This window comes from Hyla sarda, chromosome 10 (assembly GCF_029499605.1).
Source record: "Hyla sarda isolate aHylSar1 chromosome 10, aHylSar1.hap1, whole genome shotgun sequence".
In the NCBI taxonomy this organism is placed as follows: Eukaryota; Metazoa; Chordata; class Amphibia; order Anura; family Hylidae; genus Hyla; species Hyla sarda.
In genome coordinates, this window is record NC_079198.1 from 23,110,075 (window position 1) to 23,123,350 (window position 13,276).

At 46.9% G+C, this 13,276-nt stretch overlaps 1 protein-coding gene across 1 annotated transcript; it reads right to left on the reverse strand.

Moving 5' to 3' along the window:
* Positions 1-624: 624 nt before the first annotated feature.
* LOC130294340 (DNA-directed RNA polymerases I, II, and III subunit RPABC5-like) lies at positions 625-12,373 on the reverse strand. The gene is made up of 3 exons (XM_056543978.1): positions 12,227-12,373; positions 6,716-6,816; positions 625-1,000 (listed from the first exon to the last, which is right to left on the reverse strand). The coding sequence occupies exons 2-3, from the start codon at positions 6,808-6,810 to the stop codon at positions 901-903; spliced, it is 195 nt and encodes a 64-aa protein (XP_056399953.1). The 5' UTR covers positions 6,811-6,816; positions 12,227-12,373; the 3' UTR covers positions 625-900.
* Positions 12,374-13,276: the final 903 nt, after the last annotated feature.

Below are 13,276 nucleotides of genomic sequence, written 5' to 3' on the forward strand. Positions count from 1 at the left end.
ATGACTACAACTCCCAGCATGCCCTTACAGCAAGGACATGCTGGGGGTTGTCCTCACTGTAAAGGCATGCTGGGAGTTGTAGTTGTGAGGTGCGGGCTGGTGGGAAATGTGTGGGCGGGTGACAGGGAAGCTTGTCACCCACTTGCACATCTCCCACCCGCCTGCACGACTACAACTCCCAGCATGCCCTTACAGCAAGGACATGCTGGGGGTTGTAGTTGTGTGGTGTGGGGAGCGGAGCGGAGCCAGCCGGGAACCATGAATATATTACTATGGCACTGTCATTTCAGATTCCCCGCCCGGAGCTGTGATTGGCCAAGGGGTCTCGGTCAATCACAGCTTCAGGAGGGAAATATGAAACTACAGTGCCATAGTATTATATTCATGGTAGCCAGCCGGGGAGCGGAGCGCTTGTCACCTGCGCCGCATGACTACAAATCCCAGCATGCCCTTACAGTAAGGACATGTTGGGAGTTGTAGTTGTGAGGTGCACGCAGGTGACAAGCGCTTCGCTCCCCGGCCTGGAACCATGAATATAACACTACGGCATTGTCCTTTCATATTCCCCACTCTGAGCTGTGATTGGCCGAGGGGTCTCGGACAATCACAGCTTCAGGAGGGAAAAATGAAACTACAGTGCTGTAGTTTCATGTTCCTGTGAGCCGGCCGGGGAGCGAAGCGCTTCTTTCAATTTTTTGAGGTTGGATAAGTTATCAAATCTAAAATAAAGTACAAACCTGTAGAATTCAGGCAATAGGAGAAACAGCAAATAAATACTTTATACAATCATTGCACTTACTGATAAAATATTCAATGTAACAGCCCTGAAGATATAAGACGCAACCAACCGAAAACATAGCAGATACATGGTCGACAAGCAAAGTGCTGACCGGTCGGATGCTACTTCTCTAATGGTGCGTAGTTCAGCAGCTTCTCAATAATATCGACATGAGAGAGCAGCATCCGGCGACAACAATAACGTTTCAATCCTAAGGCGTCCCTTGGAATGGAATAACGTCAGATTACTTAGTGTCCTGTAGATTATTAATCACAATTACACCATATAACATAAAATGCAAAAGGATCCAAATTTGTAAAAAACAAATCATGGCGTATTTTTATTTTATTTATTTCTTGGGCCAACTTCACACAGACGTATTACAGCCGTGTTTTTGCATCCCCATTATACCCTCAAGTCCCGACCTTACCGCTGTCAATTACGGTCATCAGACTATGGTCAGGCTGGGCGGTTGTAATACACCCATGCAACTGGCACCGACCAATCAAAGCTCCCGGCAGGGAATACAAAATCCCTGCACAGTAACTTCATATTCCCCTCTGGGAGCCGGCCGGCCGGGGCGCGAAGGTCAGTGCCGCCTTCACCACCGTGCGAGGTACAGTGCTGCAGGCACCATCAGTTAGGGCATAATGCGATCTAAGGGAAGGTCCTCTTCCTTATTTTGCTGACGTACAGGGATCCGCGGGTTGGGGCGGGGAGGAGGTGTGCCGCTGCGAGAGTCCGACGGCCCATCTGACTGTTGAATATAACTTCACAAACTGTGGGCAAAGTAAGAAAAAGACCTTCTCTTATATCGCAAAACGGATGGTGCCTGCACCTCTATAGCTCGAACAGAGGTGACAGATTCACTTTAAATACTAAGTCAGTGTTTCCCAACCAGGGTGCCTCCAGCTGTTGCAAAACTACAATTCCCAGCATGCCCGACAGTCTTTGGCTGTTTTTTTTATGTTTCCTCCGTACCCCTATTATTACTTGGCACAGTGTTTCCAGACCAGGGTGCCTCCAGCTGTTGCAAAACTACAACTCCCAGCATGCCCGGACAGCCTTTGGCTGTTTTTATGTTTCCCTTGCACCTCTACTATTACTTGGCACAGTGTTTCCCGACCAGAGTGGCTCCAGCTGTTGCAAAACTACAATTCCCAGCATATCGATACAGGATATCCACGAACGCTTTACTTAAAAAATAAAAATATGTACAGTAGTTTTTTTTTATGTTTCCCCCGCACCTCTATTATTACTTGGCACAGTGTTTCCCGACCAGGGTGCCTCCAGCTGTTTCAAAACTACAACTCCCAGCATGGGAGGGCATGTTTGGAGTTGTAGTTTTGCAAAGTAAGAAAAAGACCTTCTCTTATATGGCACAACTGATGGTGCCTGCACCTCTATAGCTCGAACGCTTTTCACTTTAAATGCTAAGTCAGTGTTTACGACCAGGGTGCCTCCAGCTGTTGCAAAACTACAACTCCCAGCATGCCCGGACAGCCAAAGGCTGTTTTTATGTTTTCCCCCACACCCCTATTATTACTTGGCACAGTGTTTCCAGACCAGGGAGCCTCCAGCTGTTGCAAAACTACAACTCTTAGCACATCGATACAGGATATCCACGAACGCTTTACTAAAAAAAAAAAAAAAAAATTTCAATAAATATAATTACCGTATTTATCGGGGTATACCACGCACCGGCCTATAACACGCACCCTCATTTTACCAAGGATATTTGGGTAAAAAATGTTTTTTACCCAAATATCCATGGTAAAATGAGGGTGCGTGTGTGCGCGTGTATACCCCGATACACCCCCAGGAAAGGCAGGGGGAGAGAGGCCGTCGCTGCCCGCTTCTCTCCCCCTGCCTTTCCTGGGGTCTAGAGCCCTGCTGCCGCCGCTTCTCTCCCCCTGGCTATCGGCGCCGCTGCCCGTTCTGTCCCCCTGACTATCGGTGCCGGCGCCGATAGCCAGGGGGAGAGAAGGGGCAGTGGCACCCATTGCCGGCGCCGCTGCCCCGTTGCCTCCCCCCATCCCCGGTGGCATAATTACCTGGGCCGGGTCCCCTGCTTCGTTGCTATGCATGGCGCGGCGCACTGACATCATGCGCCGTGCAGCGCATAGCAACGACGCCGGGGACGCACGCCGGAGGCCTGCAGCAGCGCGGACCCGACCCAGGTAATTATGCCACCGGGGATGGGGGGAGGCAACGGGGCAGCGGCGCCGGCAATGGGTGCCCCTTCTCTCCCCCTGGCTGTCGGCGCCGCTTCTCTCCCCCTGGCTATCGGCGCCGGCAATGGGGCGTCGGCACCGATAGTCAGGGGGACAGAACGGGCAGCGGCGCCGATAGCCAGGGGGACAGAAGGGCCGGCAGAAGGGCTCTAGACCCCAGGAAAGGCAGGGGGAGAGAAGCGGGCAGCGACGGCCTCTCTCCCCCTGCCTTTCCTGGGGGTGTATCGGCGTATAACACGCACATAGACTTTAGGCTAAAATTTTTAGCCGCCTAAAAAGTGCGTGTTATACTCCGATAAATACGGTGTATATATATATATATATATATATATATATATATATATATATATATATATATATGTACAGTAGTTTTTTTTTATGTTTCCCCCGTACCTCTATTATTACTTGGCACAGTGTTTCCCGACCAGGGTGCCTCCAGCTGTTGCAAAACTACAACTCCCAGGATGGCTGGACAGCCTTTGGCTGTCCGGACATGCTGGGAGTTGTAGTTTTGCAACAACTGAAACAGAGAGGTCAGTGCCGCCTTCACCACCGTGCGAGGTACAGTGCTGCAGGCACCATCAGTTAGGGCATAATGCGATCTAAGGGAAGGTCCTCTTCCTTATTTTGCTGACGTACAGGGATCCGCGGGTTGGGGCGGGGAGGAGGTGTGCCGCTGCGAGAGTCCGACGGCCCCTCTGACTGTTGAATATAACTTCACGAACTGTGGGCAAAGAAAAAGACCTTCTCTTATATCGCAAAACGGATGGTGCCTGCACCTCTATGGCTCGAACAGAGGTGACAGATTCACTTTAAATGCTAAGTCAGTGTTTCCCAACCAGGGTGCCTCCAGCTGTTGCAAAACTACAATTCCCAGCATGCCCGACAGTCTTTGGCTGTTTTTTTATGTTTCCTCCGCACCCCTATTATTACTTGGCACAGTGTTTCCAGACCAGGGTGCCTCCAGCTGTTGCAAAACTACAACTCCCAGCATGCCCGGACAGCCTTTGGCTGTTTTAATGTTTTCCCCGCATTCTACTATTACTTGGCACAGTGTTTCCCGACCAGAGTGCCTCCAGCTGTTGCAAAACTACAATTCCCAGCATATCGATACAGGATATCCATGAATGCTTTACTTAAAAAAAAATAATAATAATAATATGTACAGTAGTTTTTTTTTATGTATCTCCCGCACCTCTATTATTACTTGGCTACTTGGCACAGTGTTTCCCGACCAGGGTGCCTCCAGCTGTTGCAAAACTACAACTCCCAGCATGGGAGGGCATGTTTGGAGTTGTAGTTTTGCAAAAGTAAGAAAAAGACCTTCTCTTATATGGCACAACTGATGGTGCCTGCACCTCTATAGCTCGAACGCTTTTCGCTTTAAATGCTAAGTCAGTGTTTACGACCAGGGTGCCTCCAGCTGTTGCAAAACTACAACTCCCAGCATGCCCGGACAGCCAAAGGCTGTTTTTATGTTTTCCCCCGCACCCCTTTTATTACTTGGCACAGTGTTTCCAGACCAGGGAGCCTCCAGCTGTTGCAAAACTACAACTCTTAGCATATTGATCTCCACGAACGCTTTACTTAAAAAAAAAAAAAAAAATTATATATATATATATATATATATATATATATATATATATATATATATATATATAATAATAATAATAATAATAAATATATGTACAGTAGTTTTTTTTATGTTTCCCCCGTACCTCTATTATTACTTGGCACAGTGTTTCCCGACCAGGGTGCCTCCAGCTGTTGCAAAACTACAACTCCCAGGATGGCCGGACAGCCTTTGGCTGTCCGGACATGCTGGGAGTTGTAGTTTTGCAACAACTGAAACGGGTAACACTGTGCCAAGTAATAATAGGGGTGTGTGGGAAACATAAAAAACAGCCTTTGGCTGTCTGGGCATGCTGGGAGTTGTAGTTTTGCAACAACTGAAACGGGTAACACTGTGCCAAGTAATAATAGGGGTGTGTGGGAAACATAAAAAACAGCCTTTGGCTGTCTGGGCATGCTGGGAGTTGTAGTTTTGCAACAGCTGGAGGCATCCTGGTCGGGAAACACTGTGTCAAGTAATAATAGGGGTGCGGGGAAAACATAAAAAAATGTTAAATAAAGCGTTCGTGGATCTGCTATATCGGTATGAGTAGTGATCACATGACATGACTGCTTGATGATGCTACTAAAGAAACTCCAGAGATCAAAGGGGGAGATTTATCAAAACCTGTGTGGAGGAAGAGTGGCGCAGATGCCCATAGCAACCAATCAAATCGTTTCTTTCTTTAAAAAAAAAAAAAAAGCCTTTGAAAAATGAAAGTGATCTGATTGGTTGCTATGGGCAACTGCACCACTCTTCCTCCACACAGGTTTTGATAAATCTCCCCCACAGTATACAAACCATGGACACTGATGATGATAATAAATGGTTTATGTTTCATGTTCACGTGTCCTAGTTCAAAAATTTTTTTATTTTGGGTTTCGGCCTCCATTTTTATACTTTGGACTGAAAACACTTGTGATCTGGTGAGAACATCTACAGAAGAACAGGAAAATGGTGTCACTGGTCGGCTGGTGCCTTTTTTTTTTTATTTTAGCAAATTTCCCTTTAAAATTTGGTCCCCAAGGGCTGAGCGGAGAGACCAGGACAGCACGAGGTGCTACAGTACAGTACAGGGGTAAAGGGGTACTCTACTGGGAAAAAAAATGTTTTAAATCAACTGGTTTCAGAAAGTTAACTAGATTTGTAAATGATTTCTATAAAAAAAAAAAAATGTAATCCTTCCAGTACTTATCAGCTGCAATATGATCCACAGGAAGTTATTTTCTTTTTGAATTTCCTTTCTGTCTGACCGCAGTGCTCTCTGCTGACACCTCTGTCCATTTTAGGAACTGTCCAGAGCAGGAGAGGTTTGTTAGGGGGATTTGCTTCTACTCTGGAAGTCCATTTGGACAGAGGTGTCAGCAGAGAGCACTGTGGTCAGGCAGAAAGGAAATTCAAAAAGAAAAGAACTTCCTGTGGAGCATATAACAGTTGAGAAGTACTGGAAGGATTCAGATTTTTAAATGGAAGTCATTTACAAATCTGTTTAACTTTTTGGCACCAGTTGATTTAGAAAAAATGTTTTCCGGTGGAGTACCCCTTTAATAAATATATTCTGAGATCCTTATCACAAGCATTTGACATCTATAACACATGATTTCACTTCTATTGTCATACAAATTTAAAGGGGTACTCCGGTGGAAAACACATTTTTTTTTTTAAATCAACTGGTGCCAGAAAGTTAAACAGATTTGTAAATTACTCCTATTTAAATATCTTAATCCTTCCAGTACTTATCAGCAGCTGTATCCTCCACAGGAAGTTGTATTACTTTGAGGAGTTCTTTTCTGTCTGACCACAGTGCTCTCTGCTGACACCTCTGTCCATGTCAGGAACTAGCCAGAGCAGGAGAGGTTTGCTATGGAGATTTACTCCTGCTCTGGACAGTTCCTGATATAGACAGAGGCAGAAAAGAACTACACAACTTCCTGTGGAGCATACAGCTGCTGATAAGTACTGGAAGGATTAAGATTTTTAAATAGAAGTCATTTACAAATCTGTTTAACTTTTTGGCACCAGCTGATTTAAAAAATAAATTGTTTTCCACTGGAGTACCCCTTTAAGGTACAAAGGCAGCCAACACCTTACCCTTCTGTATATTCAGCTTGTAGCAGACCCAGGTACGCCTCCCATTTGTTTCCCACCACCTTACCGCAGGTAAAGCATCTGACCGGAATTATCATGTTGCACTAAAGAATAAACACAAAAGACAGATGACAAAAGGATCCTGGTACTTCATGTCTATGCAAAGAATGGCTAACAAAAGTGTAGTGTGGGAAGGTCCATGTCTCCTGCAATAGCATATCCCAAATATAATCTACACGGGATGGGAGCGACCCCAAATATAATCTACACGGGATGGGAGCAACCCCAAATATAATCTACACGGGATGGGAGCAACCCCAAATATAATCTACAGGGGTTGGGAGCGACCCCAAATATAATCTACACGGGATGGGAGCGACCCCAAATATAATCTACACGGGATGGGAGCGACCCCAAATATAATCTACACGGGATGGGAGCGACCCCAAATATAATCTACAGGGGTTGGGAGCGACCCCAAATATAATCTACAGGGGATGGGAGCGACCCCAAATATAATCTACACGGGATGGGAGCAACCCCAAATATAATCTACAGGGGTTGGGAGCGACCCCAAATATAATCTACACGGGATGGGAGCGACCCCAAATATAATCTACACGGGATGGGAGCGACCCCAAATATAATCTACAGGGGATGGGAGCGACCCCAAATATAATCTACAGGGGATGGGAGCGACCCCAAATATAATCTACAGGGGATGGGAGCGACCCCAAATATAATCTAAACGGGATGGGAGCGACCCCAAATATAATCTACACGGGATGGGAGCGACCCCAAATATAATCTACAGGGGATGGGAGCGACCCCAAATATAATCTACACGGGATGGGAGCGACCCCAAATATAATCTACACGGGATGGGAGCGACCCCAAATATAATCTACAGGGGATGGGAGCGACCCCAAATATAATCTACAGGGGATGGGAGCGACCCCAAATATAATCTACAGGGGATGGGAGCGACCCCAAATATAATCTACAGGGGATGGGAGCGACCCCAAATATAATCTACACGGGATGGGAGCGACCCCAAATATAATCTACACGGGATGGGAGCGACCCCAAATATAATCTACACGGGATGGGAGCGACCCCAAATATAATCTACACGGGATGGGAGCGACCCCAAATATAATCTACACGGGATGGGAGCGACCCCAAATATAATCTACACGGGATGGGAGCGACCCCAAATATAATCTACACGGGATGGGAGCGACCCCAAATATAATCTACACGGGATGGGAGCGACCCCAAATATAATCTACACGGGATGGGAGCGACCCCAAATATAATCTACACGGGATGGGAGCGACCCCAAATATAATCTACACGGGATGGGAGCGACCCCAAATATAATCTACACGGGATGGGAGCGACCCCAAATATAATCTACACGGGATGGGAGCGACCCCAAATATAATCTACACGGGATGGGAGCGACCCCAAATATAATCTACACGGGATGGGAGCGACCCCAAATATAATCTACACGGGATGGGAGCGACCCCAAATATAATCTACAGGGGATGGGAGCGACCCCAAATATAATCTACAGGGGATGGGAGCGACCCCAAATATAATCTACAGGGGATGGGAGCGACCCCAAATATAATCTACAGGGGATGGGAGCGACCCCAAATATAATCTACAGGGGATGGGAGCGACCCCAAATATAATCTACACGGGATGGGAACGACCCCAAATATAATCTACAGGGGATGGGAGCGACCCCAAATATAATCTAGACGGGATGGGAGCGACCCCAAATATAATCTACAGGGGATGGGAGCGACCCCAAATATAATCTACAGGGGATGGGAGCGACCCCAAATATAATCTACAGGGGATGGGAGCGACCCCAAATATAATCTAGACGGGATGGGAGCGTCCTGTGGATTCACTACTGAACATTTCCTGGGCATCTTTATGGCACTGCCCCAGTACTCCTCCCGCACATGGTAATGTCATGTGATGCCAAAATGATTCCATGAATAGTAGTTGGTCCCTCCTTTCCCTTTGGTTCCTTAAAGCGTTAGGAACATTTAGTTTTGAACACTGGTGCAGGCTTTGGTGGTCACCACGCCCCCTCGTGATATCACGCCCCACCCCCTCAATGTAAGTCTATGGGAGGGGCGTGACGGCCGTCACGCCCCTCCCATAGACTTACATTGAGGTGGGCGGGGTAGTAACGTCCCGAGGGGGGGCGTGGCGACCCCCAAAGCCCGCACCAGTGTTCAAAACTAAATGTTCTGAACGCTGGGGAGTGGAGTAACCCTTTAAGCAGCTCCCCACACTACCTCTACGGGAACCAATAGGAGCCCCTGTTGCAGATTCATAAAAAAATATCCTGGACAATACAGCCCTGTACGCAGCACAATCCTGTCCAGTACAATGCTGGAGCCATGCTGCCATCCCATTGTACAATGCGTTTGAAAAGTCTTCAGACCCTTCCATTTTGTTTTACCTTATGCTATGTTGTGGCCTTGTGCTAAAATATATATATATAAAAACATTTTACACAGTATACTTCATAAAGTGAAGACACAATCGTAGAAATCTTTACTAATGTATTAAAAAAGAAAAACTAACATATTGCCGTGACATAAGTATTCAGACCCTTTACTCAGGACTTAGGTGAAGCCCCTTTGGCAGCGGGTACAGCTCCAGTCTCCTTAAAGATGAGCCTCGAAATTCTGCCAGAGTTCGAGCCGGCGGCACTAGGACCGCGCGGACTACATTGCCGTCCCCATAGATGGCAATGCATTTCTGAGCAGATCTCCCAAAAGATCCACCCAGAAATGCATTGCAGTCTATGGGGGCAGCAATGTAGTCTGCTCGGTCCTAGTGCCCCCGGCTCAATCTCCGGCAGAAACTCCCAGCCTAAGGGTACTTTCACACGCGCGGATTTTCAGCGTATTTTACGCTGCAGATCCGCTGGTGAAGGCCCGCTCTATGCTGTCTTTACACGTGCCTGCTCCTAGCGGCAATATGCCCCTACCAGCAGGCACACTGCGATGTATACTCGCAGTATACTCGCACATCGCGGGAGCTCTCTGCCTAGCTCAGAGCAGGGAGAGCGGCCTTGATATGCGAGCACGCCGCGCACATCGCTGCACTGTGTCTGCTGGTAGCGGCGTATTACCGCTACCAGCAGGCACATGTAAAGACAGCATAGAGCGGGGACTTCACCAGCGGATCCACAGCTAAATACGCTGCAAAAATCCACGCGTGTGAATGTACCGTAAGGGCCTATTCACATGGCAGAATTTCCTCAAGTGGAATTCCGCCTCAAATGAAAGCCCAACACACGTCTATGGGAGTCCACACTCCCATTCGCACTTCTGCAGAATTTCCGCTTGGATTCCGCACCAATTCCCCACCAATTCAGCACAAAATCTGCGGAATTGGGGCGGATGAGTGGAAATTCTGCCGTGTGAATAGACCCTTTGGGGGTCGTTTATCAATAATGGTCTTGGCTAGATCATTTTTGTGGTTTGTCTAGATGCTTTTCTTTTGGCGCAGCTGCTCCAAATTTATCATATTGTCGCAGTGACCATGATAAATTTCGGGCAGATTTGCACCCAGATCATTTTCTTCCGCTGCTTTCAGATCATGTCTACCCTGGTGCTGAGGAGCTTGTTTGTCCATGTGTTTGTCTTTATTTGTTTCAGATTTAATTTTAAGGCAAATTAATGTCTAAAAGAAGGTCTGTGAAGAGTCTCCCTCACATTAAGTAGTGGTTTACCTTGGCGCAGGCCAGGAAAAAAACCTTTAGGGTACGTTCAGACGAGCGGATCCACAGTGTATTTTACGCTGCAGATTCGCTGCTGAAGGACCCCTACAGAGCGCCTTTAGTATTTAGTATACATTAAAATCTGCAGCCAGCTGGTGTCTGGGCATGCTGGGAATTTTGCAACATCTGGAGGTTCTCATTATGGAGAACACAATTTTAGATCTATATATATCTATGTGTGTGTATGTATGTATGTATGTGTATATATATATATATATATATATATATATATATATATATACACATATATACAGTGACCCCCCGACTTATGATGGCCCCGACATATGATCATTTCAACATATGATGGCCTCTCAGAGCCCATCGTATGTTGAAGGCAGCCTCGACATATGATGCTGCTGTGTGTCGGGGCCATCGTACAAACAGCTATCTGACAGCGCTGACAACTTCAGCAACTGACAGATAGTTGTATAATGTCCCCGTGTGCCCCGTTCTGCCTCCTGTTACTCACATGCTGTCCTGCTAACTCATACAGGCTTCCACTGTGAGCTCCATGTAAGCCCCGCCCCCCCCCCAGTGCAGCCATAGCCAATAGCCTGCAGCATCTTGCTGCAGGCATCCAATGAGCTGCTGGCTGCCCTCCCCTTCCTTTCCTATAGAGCTGTAGTCGGCAGGATCGTAATGGAGGACATTCTGTCCCCCCTGAAGGTATTTAAAGAACTGTACAGTACTGTATGCGATGTCACACATCACATACAATACATAGACACACTATACACCCCATACATCAATGTTTCCCTATCAGTGTGCCTCCAGCTGTTGCAAAACTATAACTCCCAGCATGCCCAGACAGTCAATGGCTGTACATGCATGCTGGGAGTTGTAGTTGTGCAACAGCTGGAGGCACCCTGGTTTGTTAAACACTCCCCATACACTCCACATACAATGGTCATCCCAGAACCAATTAGCAGTTTCCCATAGAGATATGTATTGAACATACAATGGTTCCAAGGCTCCAGAACCAATTACCATTTTTACATAGACATATGTACTCGACATATGATGGTTTCAACATATGATGGTTCTCCTGGAACCAATTAATATCATATGTTGAGGGACCACTGTATATATATATATATATATATATATATATATATATATATATATATATATATAAAAATATTTAAATGAGCTCACCACACCACCTTCACAGGTAGTGTGTCTTGCAAAACAGCTCGGGCTCCATTTAAGAAGTCTCAGAACTGATTGGGATTTATGCCAAGCCAGAACTCTCTCCAGAAGGAAAGAGGACCCATCTGCAGACGGCTGTTTCGGGGTGTTTGCCCCTCGTCAGTACAGAGCAGGGTGATCTGGCTTGGCTGTGGTGAGAGGCCTGTGGCTTTAAACAGGTACAGTACTTTCCTCGGGGAGAGGACACCTCTTCAGGGGTAACGGAGATTCAAGTTAGGCCATTTAGCACTCCGCGGGCTTCCCAGAAGCCCGCGGAGTGCTAAATGGCCTAACTTGAATCTCCGTTACACCTGAAGAGGTGTCCCCTATATATATATATTTATTTTTTATTTTTTTCTCTCTATATATATATACTGCACAATTTTACACACACACACACATATATATATATATATATATATATATATATAAATTGCACTGCATGTAGACTATATTACTTAATGTCAGGCTTTTTAATGCATTCTTCTTACACACTGTACACTCACCAGAAGGAGGGGTCCTCGTGTTCTTTCCTCTTACACCGTATAAGATGCACTCACTTGGCAGAGAAAGGAACTTTCTGGGCTAAATAGGTTCCGTACGCATGCGCATCACGCCTCTCACGGCGTCCTAATGCTGCGACGTTGTTTTTGCACTTCCTACAGATTGACGCTAGAGGGCGCCAGAGGACGCGGATTGTTATCTGGCTGCGGAAGGATCTGCGCTGGTTTTGTGAAGCTGACTGTGCAGCCGGTATGTGGTGGACAACTACTGCACCACATTAATCCTGGGGGATAGGGAAGATAATTCGGATATCTAATACTAACAATAACCCGGGCTGTAGATTATTTTCTGTAAAGTAGGTCTAAGTGTTAATAATTCATGCCAGTCTGTGCCAAGTGCAGAAAGCAGGCAGGGAAAATGTTGATACTTGCCTAGCTCTCATGTTCCCCCATAACAGTGGCAACCAGGGTACCATCCACAATGACTCCTGTGCCAACTGTGTTCCCTTAGTACGTTGTCCATTTTAGGACATCGTCAGCTGTAACTCAGTCCCGCCTCCGGCAAAACAGTGTCCCGCCTCCTCCCTCGGACCAATCGCCGTCATCCTTCAGCCGCAACTCCCTCATCCGATAATCTGTCATCCGATACTCCGTCATCCCTCAGACAAAAAACTTTGTACCGTGTAGTAGAGCCGAGTCAGTCTCGGCGCTCCGCTATATGGGTTCTGCTGTACATGCTATTCAGTGTCGGCTCTGCTATACAGACTCTGTAGCACATGTAGTGTCTGTAGTACACGTGCAAGTTTCACAGTTTCGGCTCTGCTATACATGCTGTGCAGCGTCGGCTCTGCTATGCGGCAGGAAGTTGTGTCTGAGGGAGAATCGTCTGAGGGATGACAGCGTTTTGGAAGAGGGAGTTTTGAATGAGGGTGAAGGGAGTTGCAGCTGAAGGATGACGACGATTAGTGTGAGGGAGGAGACGGGACGCTGTTTTGCCTGACAGGGGACAGAGTTGCGGCTGAGAGTGATTGGACCGAGGGAGGAGACAGGACG

Bases quoted from the DNA above. Each gene is read 5' to 3' on its own strand.
- LOC130294340 (XM_056543978.1), bottom strand. From the start codon at position 6,810: ATGATAATTCCGGTCAGATGCTTTACCTGCGGTAAGGTGGTGGGAAAC. The intron at 1,001-6,715 runs GTAAGGTGTTGG...TTCCATTCCAAG, and splicing joins CAAGCTGAATATACAGAAGG to GGACGCCTTAGGATTGAAAC.